The sequence below is a fragment of the Neodiprion pinetum genome, chromosome 4, assembly GCF_021155775.2.
Source record: "Neodiprion pinetum isolate iyNeoPine1 chromosome 4, iyNeoPine1.2, whole genome shotgun sequence".
NCBI lineage: Eukaryota > Metazoa > Arthropoda > Insecta > Hymenoptera > Diprionidae > Neodiprion > Neodiprion pinetum.
The window spans coordinates 27,762,227-27,781,516 of record NC_060235.2 but is presented as its reverse complement, the minus strand read 5'-3'; the positions used below and the strand labels follow the sequence as shown (position 1 = coordinate 27,781,516).

General features: G+C 38.7%; 3 protein-coding genes across 10 annotated transcripts in view; 1 reads left to right on the top strand and 2 right to left on the bottom strand.

Moving 5' to 3' along the window:
- LOC124216101 (uncharacterized) overlaps nucleotides 1-19,290 on the top strand; it is a 138,286-nt gene that overhangs the window by 92,121 nt on the left and 26,875 nt on the right. The gene's annotated exons all lie outside the window — the stretch shown is intronic.
- On the bottom strand, nucleotides 8,329-14,406 carry LOC124216102 (balbiani ring protein 3-like). Of its 2 annotated transcripts, none has more exons than XM_069135322.1 (5): nucleotides 14,308-14,406; nucleotides 11,706-11,982; nucleotides 9,922-10,134; nucleotides 9,646-9,816; nucleotides 8,329-9,496 (listed from the first exon to the last, which is right to left on the bottom strand). In XM_069135322.1, the coding sequence occupies exons 1-5, from the start codon at nucleotides 14,402-14,404 to the stop codon at nucleotides 9,484-9,486; spliced, it is 771 nt and encodes a 256-aa protein (XP_068991423.1). In that variant the 5' UTR covers nucleotides 14,405-14,406; the 3' UTR covers nucleotides 8,329-9,483. The 2 variants fall into 2 exon arrangements, with proteins under 2 accessions (XP_068991423.1, XP_046476188.1); XM_046620232.2 differs by lacking the exon at nucleotides 14,308-14,406 and adding an exon at nucleotides 12,939-13,118 and having other exon boundaries at nucleotides 8,330-9,496.
- Nucleotides 16,550-19,126, bottom strand: LOC124216103 (vascular endothelial growth factor C-like). Its single transcript, XM_046620233.2, has 4 exons — nucleotides 18,921-19,126; nucleotides 17,674-17,950; nucleotides 16,914-17,126; nucleotides 16,550-16,793 (listed from the first exon to the last, which is right to left on the bottom strand). The coding sequence occupies exons 1-4, from the start codon at nucleotides 19,123-19,125 to the stop codon at nucleotides 16,784-16,786; spliced, it is 705 nt and encodes a 234-aa protein (XP_046476189.1). The 5' UTR covers nucleotide 19,126; the 3' UTR covers nucleotides 16,550-16,783.

The window sequence follows — 19,290 nt, the reverse complement described above, 5'->3', positions numbered from 1 at the left end:
CTACCCCGCATAGCGAATCCATACTAAGAGTTCTACCAAATTTCTTTTATTTTCTACTTCATCCACGGCTTCTCCACTCGTTTCTCCATTTCTCTCCCTCGCTCTTTTTCGCTCTTTCTCTTTCTCTCTCTCTCTCTCTCTCTCTCTCTCTCTCTCTCTCTCTCTCTTTCTCTCTCTCTCTCTCTCTCTCTCGTACCTGTAACTGCTACGTCAAGTTATTTCACGATTGCTGGGCTCTGACAGAGTCTCTCGTTCTGGATATTCGCCGGGATGCCGCGGGAAGATGGGATTTGCCAACGTCATCCAATCCCCTCGACGTTTTTTGCCCGTCGAAATTCTCTCGTATAAATACTTTGCTCGCCTGCAGTATTTCGTACGATCGTTGTATAAAAATATATTATGTTTAAGGGTCTTTGTACTGGAATCCCCCGAAGCTTCATCGTTTGAGTTTAATGAATAGAAAATTATTAATGAGCTAACTTGTGATGAATGATTGTATCCGATGAATATTGATGAGAAAATTTTACTCGTATTTGGAAATTTGTTTATTTTAAACATCAATTTATAGACTCATTTTGAAGATAATTTTTTCAAGGGGATGCCCTTCAATCACTCAAATTTAATCACAGAAATTCAGACAATGTTTCATCTCCATTTTAATCCGAAAACGCCACAGACGAATTACGTAATTATTAATGACTGAGTTCATTACAACCACGCGGAAAATTAAATACCGTTTATCAGTTGTAATTAAACGATGCAATACATTGATTGTTAGGAATCTACGAATTTAGCTCGAAAGTATACACTGAAGAAATTTCGAATATTCAAAGGTGATTTTATCTTTCTATTTTCTATTCCGAGAATATCGATTGCTGTGACAATATTCCGTGTCGAAGAGTTGTCTATACGAAATATAATCGAGTAAACAAGCTGTCTTGAACCTCAATATTCGTGATCTATATAACGTAAATTGCATGAGTAAAAGATTAATCGCCTACCTGACAATGAATGTACAATATTGTTTGATGAATGCCTTAAACAACTAGAATGAGTAGAGAATAATTTTCGTTTGTGAGGGTAAACTTTCCTCCGTTTTTTGTGTCCAACAGTAAGCATGACGACAAACAACATCGTACAAAGCTTGACAATTTAGAGAAGGCGGTACAGAGTTGAAGGTTGAAATTTTGAATCCATCCGACAAAAGCCTCCCTCTCCCATCTTCAAGATTATACCAACCTGTTACAGGAATAACGACCGACGACGGAAAGAGGGGAAGAGGAAATGAAAAATTCGGGAAGCTCGAAAGTCGTTTTTTATTCTATCTTCGCGGCCGAACTTTATTGCGTATGTATAAGTTATCTCGGAGAATATTTTATTCTCTTCAGAAATTCTCTGAACATTTCACGATGTATGTTTATTCACAAATCTTCGCGCATCGCGAACCATTGAAATTGTTTTATTTCACTTATGTATTCGTTTCACCTTTCTCAAATTTGTGTCTCTGAAACATTGGTATGTAGATTCGGAAATAACACAGCGCTTCAAATGACGGGTAAAGAAAAATTTATCCGTAAGTAAAAAATGTTGTCGATAATAAGGTAAATCAAAAAACACAAAAATTCTAGTTTCACGTAAAAATGGAAAATGGGATGAATCACGATAATCAATTAACACGTGAAACCAGAACTTCTTGACACGTTTTTGTTAAAAATTACCCGTGGAATCGGAACGTTATTCCCTCTTTTGAATTTGAGATTTGCGAACTTGGATATTTGGAAATATTTCGGACTATTTTAAAATCGAGTACAGCCTGCAACCCCTAATCCCAAAGCAACGCGCCCAATTGTTCCCTGTCTCTTTTTTCAAATGGCGTAAAGAGATAGAGCGACACAGAACGCCGCTGCTAAAGTCGCTCGGTTGAGCGAAATGAAAGAGAGGCGTCGGCAGTGGTGACGTAACTCCTTGTCTTTGGAGAGGTGAGCCACTCTCGTTTTCCCCTCGGGAATTCACCTTCACCCTTAAAACTGGAAGTATTTACCGTCACTGCAGTGCAGCGTCGTCTGCCTTTTCTCGTAGTAAATTGCACACTCCGTTTAAATGAACGGGACAATCCTTTTCCAGCTGCACAACGTTTCTAGCTGTTGCAGGATGCGGTACGCATCGTAACCTGCGGTTTTTTACGAACGAAGATTAACTTCGGACCCTTTACTGACTCTTAAACCCTCCGATTGTGACCCCCTGTCCTTCACTTTCGGATTGTGATTTGCGCAACCCTGCCGGAAGGTTTTTCGGTCAAATCGGTGTCCGGTGATGTACTTCTTTTGTCATTCTCATCTTCAGATTACTGCGGAAATCATGAACTTTGTTTAATTCGATTTTTGCATTTTTCCTGCGCCGTTGACAATCCACCAAAGTGAATAAATCCAGTCTAAGCACAACGAGGATGAGAAGGTTGGTGAGTTTCGTAGTTTGAATCGCAGTAGTCGGTTAATATTTACTTCTCTCATCAAATTTATCGCCATTTTATATACTTTCTTCGTCAAATTATATCGGGGTTCTTGGTTCTTTCGAGAACTCTTAAATTCTGGACTGAGTTAAAAATCTTTCGAATCTAGCGGTGCTTGCAAAAACTTGTCATACGAAGACGATTTTCAAGACGTTGGCCATGTTTGCAAGCGAACGGGATGTTTGAAATATAAAAACCAAGACATTTCAGAATAGTCAATGAATCCTTCAAGCTCTCGCGGAATTAAGTTTTTTTAAACTGAAATTTGGGTTGGTCACAATTTCTTTCATTATATGGCGTGTTTTTTTAGACTTTCGGAAATACTTTTATCACGAAAAAAATAGTAACCAAGCCAAATTCCAGTTTGTAAGAAATACATTCCGCGGGAGCTTAAAGGATTCATTGACGATTCTAAAAAGTCTTGATTTTTGTGTCTCAACGATTCCATTTGCCTACAAACGTGGCCACCGTTTCGCAAATCGTCTTCTGCAAAGCTCCGTTTAAACCAACGTACAGGAGTCAATTTTTGAGGTAATTTGAAAAACCTTCTTGTGTTCTAGAGAATCATTCCGCAGCTTTCAAATGCATTTTGTTTCGCTCTGTTCCATCCGTTAGTTTAGTCAAAATAAAAATCTAAATAAAATGATCGTTCTCTGCTACCCTTGCCTCGGCACCTCCCTTATACCTACAGCCCCTAAAGGAACTCGATTGTCGTTTACGATGTCGCCTCGGTGTTTTTAGAGCGAAGGTTTTCGTCTCAGAGTTATAGCGAAGGCGAAGCGCTTTTTCTTATCATTCAGCCACCGGATAGTAATACGTAAACAGTATGTTACGCATTTACGAAATGTCGTTTTAGCGCAGATCCTTCATCTTTACAAAACGCCCTGTACATGTATAATGCAGGAAATGATCACGTAGTTCGACTGGTGCTTCAGACCTGGACGCGACCCAACCTTGACAAATCATAAAATATTCATGACGAATTCAGTGAAACGCTTGCGGCGCTTTACACATGGATTGTTCTAACTGTCGTAAAGGATTTCAACGGACCCTGTAGCTTTCCGTGCTCTGGATGGTCTCTATTCGCAAAGGAAATACGACGCCGTTCGTGGTCGTTGCTTTTACGATATGTATATATAGGCAAGTTGATCCTCAACGCCACGATTTCAGTTTCACAGGCAAACTTGCTAGGCAACGTCGGATATCATTGGCAATAAATTTTTCTCACCTTTAGTATGCGACTCTTCTTGAAATATAAGGTTCCGGAAATCGCGGAAGCACTTTTCTCGAATTTTTTTCAGCTGCTCGAGGGACACGACAAGTCATTGGCAAAATTGTAATCTGTCAATTACAAATTACAAATTACAAATGTAAATACAAATTACGCAATTCGTAATCGAGAGGATAACAAGCCGCGTTTTACATTTGTATTTTTGTTTTGAGCAAAAAATCAAGTCTAAATTACAATTTGAATACGTTTCTTTATAATTCAAATCGAGGAAATACAAATTAGTAATTTATTTCGCTTCAATAACAATTTCTGCAACCAAATAACATTTTCATTTGGATCAATCGTACGATTCCCAAATGTGATTGATATCTTTATTCGATTGAATTGAAAGTTTTTTTTTTAATGTCATCGATCGTTGCATAAAATTTCTAATTTCTCATACGTCTGTGTTTACAACAGACATATACGCGAGTAGATGCAAGTATAATTTTTATTTTATTTCATCCTTATTACAAAATCCAAACGTAAGTTGTAACGTTTAATTTGTGGTTGATGGAATGCAAACTTTCCAACTATAATTCGCGTGCTACAAACGTTGAAATATAAAAAAAAACGACAACTTGATTCATGCATCAATCCTTTCGCATACCGTGTAGGACAATTATCAGCGAGGTTGATCTTGTGCAGCTGGATTCTCGTGCAACGATCGAAGTAGACAGTTGGTCTTCGGTAGTCATTAGTACCTACAGTGGATTCAGCCATGATATTTCGAGAGTCCCATTCCAAAGGGGTTGAATTAATAGGGTTACGTCCTGCGAGCGCGAGGGTGAAGCTCGGGGAAATTCTCTACGGATTTCCAAACTATTCTGCAGAGTTTGATGCGGCGTATCGCATCGCATTCAAGCGCTTTGTAAAACGTATTTAACGCGTAAATATCTCGAGTGTTTGATTTACTCTCGCTGCTCGTTGACATAGAAAACGAAATGGCAAAATGAACTTGTGCTGCGGAATTTGCAAATGAACCTCTAGCGATTCGACGTTCAATTCAAATCTGAATATTCGTTTGCGATTTGTAAATTATTCGAATGATTTAACGAATTTGACACGATTCTTGACTTTGTTATCTATCGAGTCGACTCTCGTGAACACACGTAACTTTTTTAGCATTTTTTATCCATTTTATATCCAGTATTGCAATGATGTGCGAACTTGTTTTCTGATTTCAATGATGAAACTACCGTTACGATTGTATTATGGAACCTACAGTGGCGGAAAAAACGATCATAAAATATGATAAAACCGAAGCTAATCGAGTCAAGTCTAATTAAAAAAGTTCCTGTAATCTGGAATGAAATTTAAAAACACTTAATTTCAGGTGTAAACACCTTTTCATATCAACAATGTCAGAAAAACCATATTCGTCTACTGTTTTTTCACTCGATAATTCAAATTTCTCGTTCGATTCTGACTACAAAATTAATTTAAAAAAAAAATCAGTTCGTATCAGTTAATGTATGTAATGAGATGTTATAATTTCTACCTCTGTCACAGCAATTTCTTTTGTTGGATGCCAATCCGTCTCTTATGTGTATATCTACCTACACAGTTTCAATTGAAATGTTCCTTTTTTTCTCTAAATTGCGTCAAAACCGACTTTCTTCGAAACGACGAAACAACGCGATTTCTATTTGAGATTTTCGATGCGGTTCTCGCAGGTCTGTCTAGCCGTTCACCCCGTTCATCCGTTAATCCGAAGAGAGTGAAATGTCTCTCGAATTCGCGACGTATACAACGTTAGTTTCGCGAATGCGTCCAAAATTTGAAAGGACCCAACCGGCTGCAGCTACGAGTAAGAACATAAGACAGGGTACGCAAGGATTAACAATTCAAACAGAGGAGTGCAAAGCCGCGAGTTTAGCCCTGGGTTTTCGAAGGGTTGAAACTCCGGAGAGTGCGAAGGTTGGAGGGTGGAGAACGAAGACGCGTTTAGATCATGATTCGGGAGCAGGCAGAAGCCTCGAGCTTTTGCTGCCTCGTCCATTCTTTCTTCAGCGATGCAAAAACTCGCAAGGAATTTCCCTTTGCAGGGCAGACTTCCCGGCGCCAACAAATTATAACTTCTCACTTTCCCGGCGAAGCTATTAGTTTTGCTCACAGTTTGGCAAAGGGTACATAATTGAATGCTCCCTCTCTCCCTTTTTCCCCCCTCGCTTTCAACCCCGCTTTTTGGGGCAGCGAGTCGGCCTCGAAGCAACGTACGCAACGCCACGTTTCTCCGAAACCGTCGCCATTACTCTAGGATACTTATTTCCTGTGCAGTTCACCGCCGGAAACGCACCGCCGGTTAGGCGAACAGAATTGTATCCGGAAATTTTTTAATCACGCTTTTTACTCGAAATTAGTTGATTCTTTGTCGAAATTATAGAGATTTGGAATTGGTTTAATGATCGTACAATTAACAACCGCAAATTCCTTGGTCACTAATCGATGTTGAATTTAATTTGTGTAGCATAAATTACAGTAAAGTGACAATTTTTGAAATTATAATAACTGAAAAAACATACAACAAGCTTCCTTAAATGATTTCGAAATCGCAACTTAATCTTTCAGTTCGCGGTACCAAAACTTTGCATAGAAAAGATTGAAATATTTTTGTCTTTCATTCGAAATGATTTGAAGAAATTTAGTTCCGTTGACAGAAGATTTGGTTCTTTGTATAGTAAGTCCAAGATTCACTTACATAATAACACAATTTCAGCTTTTAAAGAACTAAACATTCTCCGAGTGCATCCTTGTTTTTTAGTTCGTTTATTCCGCTTACGTCTCCTTTCGATAGATCAAAATAAATAAAATCACACGGAGGTTGATACGTGTGCGAGCCGATGGACGTGTTACATCGAATACATTTTTAAAGACCGAAGTTAGGTCGACGCTGCAGAGATGTCAAACTTTTTCGAAGAGCTGTTTGACGGCTCAAACTCCGCAAAAACTTTCGGCATCGATTCGGTCGGTTGACAGTTGACGTTGTTAAAAAATGAATAAAAAAGAAATGTTACATGATTTCACGTGACTTGAGGTATGAACATTGGAATAATAAATTAGGGAGACTTATTACCGAGTGAATCGAACTGATTTCAACAACGGTTGAATGTATAAGGCATGTTTGGCCAAACAGGCTAGTCTTTCTAAAACTTTTCCAAATTATTCGAATTTTAGTACCGCTCGAGAAAGTTTATTGTGAATATTTTTCAAATTCTCAAAGTGAACCTTTTCGGAGGGCGAATTGAAAAAAAAATTATTCAAACAATATGAAAACTGTGAGTTTCAGCAAACACATGAGAGACCAAAAAGGTTTCAGTTATCGGCTGTCTGTTCCAATGCATTCTTGATTTAATAATTTTATCTGTCACATTTAGGGCTTTTTTCGTCAAAAGTTACAAAAAAAGTATTGTATTTGTGGAATATCACTGCATATTTTAATGGCCTGAAGATAAAAAAATGACAAAAAGATTTCTCGACGAGTGCTTTGGTATACCAGAGCAGAAAAAATCAAAAGGTATTCCGTTCCGTTTTTATTGTATATGTGCGAAATTCTAGAAACATACCGAAGTTTGTAAGATTCCTCGTGGTAATCGGTAATTGACTCACGAATAAAATAACATTTCGCGCATGAGGAAATAAAATCCCGTCTATAAGCTAGCTAAAAAGAAATATTACCGAAATTGACATCTTCTGCCACCTTGTAAGTGGAAATTAAAACAGATGTAGGGTATCTTCCGATCCGTCTATAATGTTGAAATTAGTCAGGTACTTCGCAATGTCAGGGAAATATGCTTTCAGGAGTGATAATTTATACCTAAAGTGCTCCGGGAAAGTTTGATTATGTATTGTACATAGTATAATACATACGTACAGAAATTGATTCTGCCCTGGTCTAAGGTAAAGTCTACGTATATACGTATATACTATACATTATATATTATATATCTATAACAGGTACATAGTGGAGCTGGTAGTGAAATTTAATTAAATTTAAAGTAAACAAGTTCTTAAAATGCGAACGAGTATGAGAGATTCTTCATTCGCTCGAGGCTAAATAGGAAATTTAATAACCCATTTATAAATTCTCTAGAAAATTCTCTAGAGAAACTACTTTCGGTTAATCAGAAGGGGAAATATCGACGTGCACTTGAAGTCAACCGTTCGGAAAATAAAGCACCGGCCGCTTCTGGGATAACAAATTTTCAAAAGTTCTCGCAACTTACGGTGAAGTGTTTCAAAATTTATGAGAAGTAATGATAATTCTCTATTAGGAGGAAGCGGTGCGTGCTCTAGCTATTTTGAATTTTGCTAATTTTTTTCCTTGCGAAATCAAAACGTTTTCAAAGTTTCCGCAGGATGAATTTTTTGTCACACGTTTGTTTATATCGATTTTTCTTCATCCAGTTGAACGATGAATTCAATGAAAAATTATAAATAATCTGTAAAGCTTTCGGAACGTTAGAATAACGTTGAAATTGTTGTTCAATTATTGTATAATAATGTTGGGATCAGAAACAATTTTTAATTAATTTAAGGCTGTAACGTACAATCGCACTTTTGTTGTTTTTTTATTTCTCATCATTATTCTCTATCCTTTTACATTTCGGTGAAATTCTTCGGAAATTGGCGTGATTAAACGTAAAGTTGTATAATTCTTTTATCATTGATCGTTGAATCTGCGGGATTATCGAAGATTAAACGCACCGTTATGGAATACGCGATGGCAATATATTCGGCGCGTATAAAGGTAAGAGTATTACTTCTACTAATTCGAGCAGCAATTATAGTTCGTAAAATTTCTCGCTATTCGTAAAACCCTTTGAAGTACAATGATGGAGAAAATTTAAAACGTTTTCGCTCGAACCACGACAGATATAATTGACAGTGGATCCGTATAAACAGGGTGACCATTTTTCAAACCACTTTTGCAAACGGAAGAAAAGACAATCGGAAAAAATAAATAAAAATAGCATCAATTTTAGGGTGCAAAGTAATATGGCGAAAGAGCTCACACGAAATTAACCCTAGAAGTGACGAGGGTCAAAATTGATGGATTTGGTATGAAGTGCCCTCTGGAAAAAAATGAGAGGAAGGAATAACCTTTTAACCTCTGATACAATTACACTGTGGTATAACTGCCGACATTATTCCAATGATAGTACAAAAAATGTTTCGTCCTAGTGGGGAAAAAGTGCTTTTGCTTGCACTCCGCTATGAGAATAAAGCTTGTTAACCACGCTTTTGTCACACAATATTCGTCTTCGGGCCACTCGTCGTGAAAAGACCTACTTTGCATCCTCGATGTACAATCTATTACCTCAACCGCTTGTTTCTACTCCTAGGATCCCTTTTTTATTCCCGTCTTTTAACTTTAACGATTAACTTTTATGAAATGGAAATTATATTCCAACATGAAACTCGGAATGTTTTCCAGGGATCTGTATAGTTACGTGCGACCGAGATTTTTTTTTTTTTTTTTAAACACACATCATATTTGTTCGTTTGCACAAAAGTTTTGTATTCAAGTTTTTCCTCGAGCATGATAAAACGATATCTTTCACTTGTGAAAAACAAATAACAATATTGCTTGAAATTATTTTCATTACAAAACCAAGAAGAAGTTTATCAAGCAAAACAACGGCCTCTTGCGGAGAAGTAAAGCCACACCGTATAAACGCAGGGAGACTCGTATGGGATTGTATCATTGAACACACCTGAAATCGAATAAATGTGCGTAAATATCTAGCATTGATCATAGAAATTGTTAATGTAGCGAATCTGAATTGAAGCCATTACACTGCAATTGCTCGATGACATCGCGGTAAAAATTCTCGGTACACAAATTTGGAAGAATAATACTCACTTGCAGTGAGCTTTGCTCCATCTACGTCCAATCGTACATTTCATCGGCAACATCATGCACTTGCAGCCGTCATCTTCATCCCACCACATTCCTAATTGTTTCTGGCATTCGGTACTGTTCTTTTTTTCGTCCTCGTGCTCATATTTGCGATTCGTTGGTTCATGCATACACCTGTAGATTGGTGTTTTCCGTAATAAAATAGCGATTCCAGTAAACACAGATCGGCAACATTAACTCAAGACCTTCAGCTTTCAAATTTGGGATGATGATACTCACGTGCAGTGAGCTTCGCTCCAAATCCCTTGAGTTGAACATTCCCTTGGCATCAGCATGCACTTGCAGGAACAGTCGTCTTTATCCCACCGCATTCCTTCTTGTTCTTCGCATTTCATTTTGCTCTCTCTTTCTGCCTTGCACTCACATTTGCAACTATTCTTATCGAACATTTGTCGGTCGTTGCAGTCCATCTCCGTTGCTTCACACTTACACCTGCAAATTGGTATTTTCCGTAATAAAACAGTAATCAGCTGCCGCGTCAGCAACGGTTGTAATTTTTGCTACAAAATACATACGAAGTTGAGAACTTGATACCGATCAAGAATTTCCGAACGGAAAACGCGGTTTGTTGATAACATCACAGTCTCGATAGACAGAAAAAATAAGTCTGTATCATCTGTACAACATTAGTGGCTCGGTGGGATTTTACATTTTGAGCCCGCACGGAAAAAAAAAAAAACCAACTTGGGTGTAAATTCGCACCCTCAAATCATGGACAATGCTAAATACCCACCGAGAAAAAAATTCAGGGTGCTAATTTACCCCAAGTTGGAGTAAATTATCTCCTTGATGGAGAGAAAACTGATTTCGCTATCAAACGCCAATTCCCTTATGGCAAAGCGCGCTATCGGCAAACTGTTATAAACTTCACGCTGATTCACAGTGCAGGCGAATGTTTCTGTTACATATTTCCGTTCATTCATAATCCATTATATTGAAAATCAAATCGAATTAAACACATTAAAAAATCGTTTCTTCGCCAAAAATATGATGAAAAGTATTCTACTGGTAAACGAGTCGCACAACGGGGAGGAGATTTTTTCTAAACATCGAGCAACTGCATGGAACAACTGTGCTGGTCGGTAATGGACTACTACTATTTCAGCTACTTTTTTACACCTAATCGTCGGCAGGACTCTCAATATTATAGAGAAAGGTGAAAATGCGTAAAAGAAGTATCTTTTCCAACCGATAGTGAATGCATCTACTGGTATAGAATCTCGGTCTTTGAACCAAGAAACAAATCGAGTGCATTTATAGTTCGTTCTAGTCGCTTGTAGCTCTACGAGTATCTCTGCAGGTTCAAATTTTTTTCGTATTCCTTCAAACGCACTGTTCTCATAGTTTTTAATCTGTTTCTGGTTCCCGTTTTCTAGATTCAAAATCTGCCTATGAACTTTCCTTGGATGAGATGTAAGAGGCGAGAATCCAAATCTGTCGCCTCTCACACCACGTCCATATCTGTTTTGCCAGATCACTTAGATTTTTTAACCGAATACCGCTCATGCGGTTGATATAGCAACTCGTGGCTGTGTTGCCAAGTCTTAATAATATCGCGGTACTAATGCCGAAAGAGCGTGATCGCTATACTTACCCACACTAACTCGATACGCCCTTTTGGCATTAGCACCGCGATATATCGCGTTCTAAGGATTTCATTCATTTATTTTCTTTTCCTGTCTTTTATAGTCTTCTCGATCCTCAGTTGATTATTTTCTTGGTCCGATGATGTGCTTCTGCTACGTTTTTTACCCATTTTTTTGGGTCCGTTTTGCCCGATCGTTGTGGCTTGTTGGCACAAAGAATAATGACGAGAACTATATCTTCGCGAGTTGGTGGACAAAAAATCTTTTCTTAAATAATAGCTTTAAAACTGTGGCGATATCGGTATAAAGCAGCGGTACAACGAGATGATCCAGAGGAAGAGGCGTGCAATACAACTCCGTCTACATCGAAAGCGAACACTTGACACACATCAACGTTCGAAAATGATTAATTCTCACCTGCAACTGACGTGTTCTTCGACCCTCACGACAGCGCACCGCTTCATCCACCTGCGGCCGTACAAAAGTTTCACATCAACGTAAACTTCAGTTATCCTTGTTTCTAACGGCTCACAGGATAAGCCAGTCCTACAGTTGCCGTCGCATCGTTTAACGGAAGCTATCGGTGGCACGTACCGATAACCTGATGTGGGTTTCAGATCAACGAGGGTATCCTTGACTTGACACATGCTGGTTCTGATGGTTTGCGCCATTGCGCCTAGCGCCGTTTGACAATCTGGAGAGAAAAAAATTGAAACCTTGAGATCGTAAGTCTGCCCTCTGTCCCTATTATAGGTTTATTCATTAAACAGAGTCTTTCGGATATTTGAAGTGAGATTTCTCTCGTAATTATCGCTGGCAAGTTCTTGCGCGCTCTGCGTATTCCATAAGACATTCGGATGAAGTTTAGAAATCGTGGAAGAATTATTGACTCCGACACCTGATAATATTGACACTGGCCGGCCATGCTCCCAACGAATCGTCGGAATTGAGACATGATATTATTTTTGAACTGACCCTCACACCAAAGATTTCTTATCCTTCCTGCAATACTGATACTCTAAACTTGAAGTCACGTACGGAATACAATTTGGTAAGAAAAGAAAATGTCATTCGATTCGCGGCTCACTCTTTTCGAGTGGCCATCGATGCTGTACAAAATTTACGTTAAGGTGAGTTTCCCACACAAAATTATTCGGTAAATTTAAATCAGCCAAATCTCAAAGCGACTTTGCGAAAAAATATTTTCAATGGGTGAACAATTCACGGGTATCAACTATTTTCGGAAGAAAAAATTACTCTGAAGCAACTCCAAGTTGTGTAGGTTATAGATCTCCATGCTTATACAATCCATGGAGCTGCTTCACCCACCTGGTGTAAGATTATTTCAGAAGAGGACTCCGTGTACAGATTACCGGTTGGATTTTTCATTTTTTCAGTTTTTGTTTCATAGATTTGCTCTGAATAGCCGGATTTTGTGTGAGATAATAACGTGCAAACGTTATCTTGTCCGTGATAATATCGTCTAGGATCGTTTCGTCCGGGACGGATTTGTGTAAAATTATTTTTTTCCAAATCATATTGTTTACGATCAATTTGCGTAGAACAACTTCGTGCAGAACCGATTTATGTAGGAACAGCGCATATTCGTTATTTTTCTATTTTTATCGGGATTGAAACTATGGAACTCACCAATCTCCATATGCTTCCCGTACATAGACTCGATCACTTGACATTGGGCGATTGTCAACACCGAAACGAAAATGCAAAAACCAAAGGAACCGATCAAGTTCATTATTTGTGCTGAGTAATCCGTAGATGGAAATAACAAAAACTATTCCGCAGGACTGCGACTTGATTCGTACGAAAGCTCGTCGAGCTCTGTGCTTCGGACCGTTTCGTAACTCTCGACGTTCTCAGGGCAAACCCTTGAAAAATTAAACCGCTTATACCGCCACCTACCCGAGAAACACAAATATGGTCGCTTGGAGAAAAGTTTGTTAATCGCGAAGTGTATTACCTTCCGCTTGATTGTGAGCAGTATGGTTCCTTATCCTCCTAGGATGTGGTCGATCCACCCGTCCTCTGATTACACTGACCTGCTAAAAAATACTTTTTTTTCTCCTTATCATTATGTGTAATTATAACTGATTTGATGCTCATGAATCGAACATAGTATCAAAAAATAAGTACCGCGTATACTTTTTATGTAATTTTTTTTAACGTATGGGGGCGGCGGGAGGAGGCGGGAGTACAGCTTTTGAGTAGACTTTTTTCTCAAAGTAAACGAAAGCACTTAGAGCAAGTTGAGTTTTAAGGCTTTATAATTTGTAATTCAAGAAAATCTTAGATTTTTGTAATTGAAATTAATAATAAAATGGCGGCATGGCGCATATATGTAACAAACGACCATGTTTTCAATCCGGTGGCGCAGATTTCTCAGTCAATTTATATCCGAGCGACATGAAATTTTGACAGAATCTTCAAATCTTGTCTATCGATCCGAGCTCGTGGCTCGAAAACTTGATGCGTTTTTCTCATTTTCACGATTTCTTGCAACTCTGGATGAATCGAAAGCGAACACTGACACACGTTAAGGTTTCAAAGTGATTAATTCTCACATGCTATCGCATCGTTTAACGGAAACCTTCGACGGCACCGATATCCTGGCATGAGTTTCAGATCAACGAGTCGATCGTGCGCGCTTTGCCGGAGCTGCTTCTTATGATTTCCGCTAAATAGCGAATATGCGAGCCACAATTAGCAGACAAAAAAATTAAGTCTCAGACCTTGAACTTATCTTGCTTTCTGTTACGGCTTCAAAACACTTCAAGAAATATTGCATGATAATCGCCGACAAGTTTCTACACGAACTACGAGATTAAAAAGACAATTAACCGATCCCATAATTTCAGAAATATTGCAAGAATTAAAAACTCCCATATTAATTATGATACCCGTAAACTCGAACGAACCCGATCTTCATCGAATAACAAAGTCTGATCCGATTTACAGATCGCCGTTGTCACGTTTTTATTGACATTGGAATTGTTTAACTCACCAATTTCCTCATGGGCGTCGTAATCGGCGTTGCGCTTGGACTGGATTTTTTCGCCATGAGCGATTGTCAATGCCGCGAGTGAAAAATGCAAAGTCATGACGGAACGAGGATCATGTTTTCTTCACCGATCTGAAGATGACGAAGACTCTGAAATATGTCGCGGTATTGCGCTTTGACTCGTCAAAAAACTCGTCGAGCCTGCTTCCTTTTATTTGCAACGGACGGTTTCACAACTATCCATGTCCTAACGTGGAAAATACCAATGTGGTCACCAGGAAAACGGTTCATTTTTATCCGCTTCTTTTGAAGTAGAAGGTTTCTTACTTATTCCTGTAGGTTGTGGTCGACGCAATCAACTTCTACCGATTAATTATCGTTAGCAAAATTCAGATTATATTCCTACTCCTAATACAGGACGATGAATTTGGATGAGACTACGATTGTAGCGTGCGACTATGTTTATTTCTCCAGTTGACATCAGTGTGGTTTTTTATATCATTGAATAACATCGGACCTGGGTTTTCACCGATCGAAAACTTTCCATAGCGCTGAAAACAATTGGACGCAAAACTATTTCGAGTTGGAACCAATTTCAAGTAACGATCCGAACGAATATTCAAATTTGTGACAGTTTCTCGAGCATTGTCAAAAAAGGTAGAACTTTGCAAAGGTTTCGATGTTTCGAACTTGAAAGTGATTCCGTATGAAAAGTTTCAAAGAAATTAATATGAAGTTTCAGAGTAGTTGCTATATTTTGAAAAGTTTTCAACGATTCACCTAAAAAACGATAAGATCCGAATTGCCGAATTCGACATGGAATGCCCCATATGTACAATACCCTGCAAAAGAGAATATGAAGAAAAAACTTATTTTTATACCATAATTACTAATGCTGTTGTCGCGTTACCGCCATAATTATTCCAATGAATTGATATATTCATTTGAAAGCGGCACTGATTGATGATTAGCTTTGAAATTCGAGATGGTAATACGTAATTGCACTACTACTACTTTTATTCCAGTAATGACCGTTAAGGAGTACTCGTGCAGGTTAATGGAAAATGCCAGGCTACGTATTTATTGATCGGGCCCAATACGAGGTACAAGTTGAAAACGTTGTCGCAACTTTATTTGAACTTAAAAAGTGAAGCATCGGGTATACAAAAAATTAATACGAGATTCAGTTTTTTCGCTTTTACCGCACCGTTATACTTCGACGGGGCAGTGGTTACATATTTTCCTAGATAGATTTGGTACATTTATAGGAAGATAATGCATAGGAGGTGAAAATGAGTATAATTTGTACAAAACACGGTCATTGACGGGATCTTGACTTTTGAGTGAAGAAATGTTTTCAAAATTGAATAACGGTATTTCAGAACAGTAAATATCAGTGTAAATAAATGCGCAGGCAAATGTTTCAGCTAGGAATACATAGGCGAGCTTTGACTTGTTTGGAACGTTATTCATGCTTGACTATTTTTTACTTTTGTTTATTTATAATTCTTTGCATTTAGAATAAAACTCAATTGGACCCATTCGACGGGTATTTTTATTGAAAATCTATGTTTCGGAGAAACGTTATCTCACCCGTTAGTAATTTCGTAGAGTATTCGCATGAAACGCACAAAGGAAAAGATATTCCCCAATCGAGATCTAAGGCGTTCCATTTGCGACGAACAGTGTTGCAACCACGGATGTCTTGTGGAGAAATTATAGACACCGTGTGAACCGCGAGATGTAAACATACGCATGGTTTCCCTAAGGGAACAGTTTAATAATTAATCGCTAAGTTTATCCACGTAGCGTTAGTATGAATCACGCGTGATTATTTCTGCGACAGCGCATAGGAAGAACATCGGAGTAGGGAAAAGCGCGCGTTTACGTCTGAGAACGAGAAAGTGGTTTTTTTTTTTTATTGTACTTCTCTTGTGAAATTGAAATATGGAAACCACGCTTTTTTCACACAACGTGTCGCGTGCACCGTGGATGCAAAGCTTTCTTCGCCCCGTGTATTTGCGATATTCGTCTTCGGCCCGCGCATCGTAAAAAGACCTACTTTGCGTCTTTGATGCACAATCTACTGCTCAAACCGCTTGTTTCCAAGTCGAAGGTCTCTTCTTTATCCCCGTCGGTTGTGGTTGATGCGACCAACTGCTGACTGCCTTTTATAAAATTCAAATTATATTCCGTCAAACTCAGAATGTTCTTCAGGGAATTGTATAGTTATGTGCGACGATGCTTGTTTCTCAAAATGACATGATATTTATTCGTTTGAACAAAAGTTTTTCATACAAGATTTTCCTCGAGCATAATAAAACGATATCTTCGAATTGTCAAAAATAAACGACAATACTACTTAAAATTATTTTGACTACCAAACCAAAAAGAAATTTATCAAGCAAATAAATGGCCTCTTGCGGAGACGTGAAGCCAAACCGTCGATACGCAGGGAGACTCGTATGCGATTATGTAATTATTGACACCTGAAATAGAACGAATGTCCGTGAATGTGCAGCATGGATGATAGAAATTGTCAATGTAGCAAATCTGATGATGTCTCCGTGAAAATTCTCAGTACATAAAGTAAGGATCATAATACTGACCTGCAGAGAGTTTCGTTCCAATACCGGTTAGTTGAACATGGCATTGGCATCAGCATGCACTTGCAGGAACAGTCGTCTGTATCCCACCGCATTTCTTTTTGTTCTTCGCATTTCATTTTGTTCTCTGTTTCTGCCTTGCACTCACATTTGCAATTACTCTTATCGAACATTTGTCGTTCGTTACAGTCCCTCTCCGTTTTTTCACACATACACCTGCAAATTTGTGTTTTCCATAATAAAACAGTAATCAGCTGCCGCGTCAGCAACAGTTGTAATTTTTGCTACAAAATACACTCGGCGTTGAGAACTTGAAACCGATCAATAGGAAAAATAAATCTGCATCGTCGCTGCGACATCAATGGCTCGGTGGGATTTTGCGTTCTGAGCCCTTACGGAAAAAAAACACAACTTGGGTGTGAGTTCGTACCCTCAACTCAAAAACACTGCTGAATGCCCATGAGAAAAAAGTTGAGGGTGCGAACTGCCATGCAAGTTGGGAGGTTTTCGCCGAAAATATGATGAGAAGTGTTTCGCTGCTGCACGAGTCGTACAACGGGGAAGGAATTTTTTGTAAATCTTGAGCAATTATACGAAACAACGTGCGTATTAACATTCCAAAATATCGATTCGAATTCCGGAGTTTTTAGACGGTGCCAAGACTTTTCTGCGTTTCTCAAATTCCTGAAATTCCCTATAACTCCGTACACCTCGAAAGCGAACACTTGACAAACATTAACGTTCGAAAATGATTAATTCTCACCTGCAACGGACGTGTTCTTCGACCCTCACGACAGCGCACTGCTTCATCCCCCTGCGGCCGTACAAAAGTTTCAAATCAACGTGAACTTTAGTCATCCTTGTTTCTAACGGCTCACAGGATAAGCCAGTCTTACAGTAGCCGTCGCATCGTTTAACGGAAGCTATCGGTGGCAGGTACCGATAACCTGGTGTGGGTTTCAGATCAACGAAGGTATCCTTGACTTGACACATGCTGGTTCTGATGGTTTGCGCCATTGCGCCTTGCGCCGTTCGACAATCTGGAGAGAAAAAAATTGAAACCTTGAGATCGTAAGTCTGCCCTCTGTCCCTATTATAGGTTTATTCATTAAACAGAGTCTTTCGGATATTTGAAGTGAGATTTTTCTCGTAATTATCGCTGGCAAGTTCTTGCGCGCTCTGCGTATTCCATAAGACATTCGGATGAAGTTTAGAAATCGTGAAAGAATTATTGACTCCGACACCTGATAATATTGACACTGGCCGGCCATGCTCCCAACGAATCGTCGGAATTAAGACGTGATATTATTTTTGAACTGACCGTCACACCAAAGATTTCTTATCCTTCCTGCAATACTGATACTCTAAACTTGAAGTCACGTACGGAATACAATTTGGTAGAAAAAGAGAATGTCATTCGATTCGCGGCTCACTCTTTTCGAGTGGCCATCGATGCTGTACAAAATTTACGTTCAGGTGAGTTTCCCACACAAAATTACTCCACACAAAATTATTCTGTAAATTTAAATCAGCCAAATCACAAAGCGACTTTGCGAAAAAATATTTTTAATGGGTGAACAATTCACGGGTATCAACTATTTTCGGAAGAAAAAGTTACTCTGAAGCAACTCCAAGTTGTGTAGGTTATAGATCCCCGTGCTTAGACAATTCATGGAACTGCTTCACCCACCTGGTGTAAGATTATTTCAGAAGAGGACTCTGTATTCAGATTACCTCTTGGATTTTTTATTTTTTCAACTTTGTTTCATAGATTTGCTTTGAATAGCAGGATTTTGTGTGAAATAATAACGTGAAAAGGTAATCTTGTCTGTGATAATATCATCTACGATCGTTTCGTCCGGGACGGATTTGTGTAAAATAATTTTGTTCCAAATCATATTGTGTACGATCAATTTGCGTAGAATAACTTCGTGCAGAACCGATTTATGTAGGAACAGCGCATACTCGCTATTTTTATATTTTTATCGGGATTGAAACTGTGGAACTCACCAATGTCCACGGGCTCCTTGTACATAGACTCGATCACTTGACATTGGGCGATTGTCAACACCGAAACAAAAATGCAAAAACCAAAGGAACCAACCAAGTTCATGATTCGTGCTGACTGATCCGTAGATGAAAATGACAATAAATACTTCACAGAACAGCGATTTGACTCGTAAGAAAGCTCGTCGAGTTCTGTGTTTCTTTCCATTTATAACGGACCGTTTTATAACTACCGATGGACTCAAGGATAACCCTTGAAACCGCTTCCACCACTATTTGTGTGAGAAACACAAATGCGGTCGCCCAGAGGAAAGTTAGAAAATTGCGAAGTTTATTCTCATCCGCTTCTTTATAAACAGTGTGTTTCTTTTTT

Bases quoted from the DNA above. Each gene is read 5' to 3' on its own strand.
- LOC124216102 (XM_046620232.2), bottom strand. From the start codon at position 13,041: ATGAACTTGATCGGTTCCTTTGGTTTTTGCATTTTCGTTTCGGTGTTG. The intron at 11,983-12,938 runs GTGAGTTCCATA...TTTTCTCTCCAG, and splicing joins CGGGAAGCATATGGAGATTG to ATTGTCAAACGGCGCTAGGC. The intron at 10,135-11,705 runs GTGAGAATTAAT...ACCAATTTGCAG, and splicing joins GAAGAACACGTCAGTTGCAG to GTGTAAGTGTGAAGCAACGG.
- LOC124216103 (XM_046620233.2), bottom strand. From the start codon at position 19,125: ATGGAAAGAAACACAGAACTCGACGAGCTTTCTTACGAGTCAAATCGC. The intron at 17,951-18,920 runs GTGAGTTCCACA...TTTTCTCTCCAG, and splicing joins CAAGGAGCCCGTGGACATTG to ATTGTCGAACGGCGCAAGGC. The intron at 17,127-17,673 runs GTGAGAATTAAT...ACAAATTTGCAG, and splicing joins GAAGAACACGTCCGTTGCAG to GTGTATGTGTGAAAAAACGG.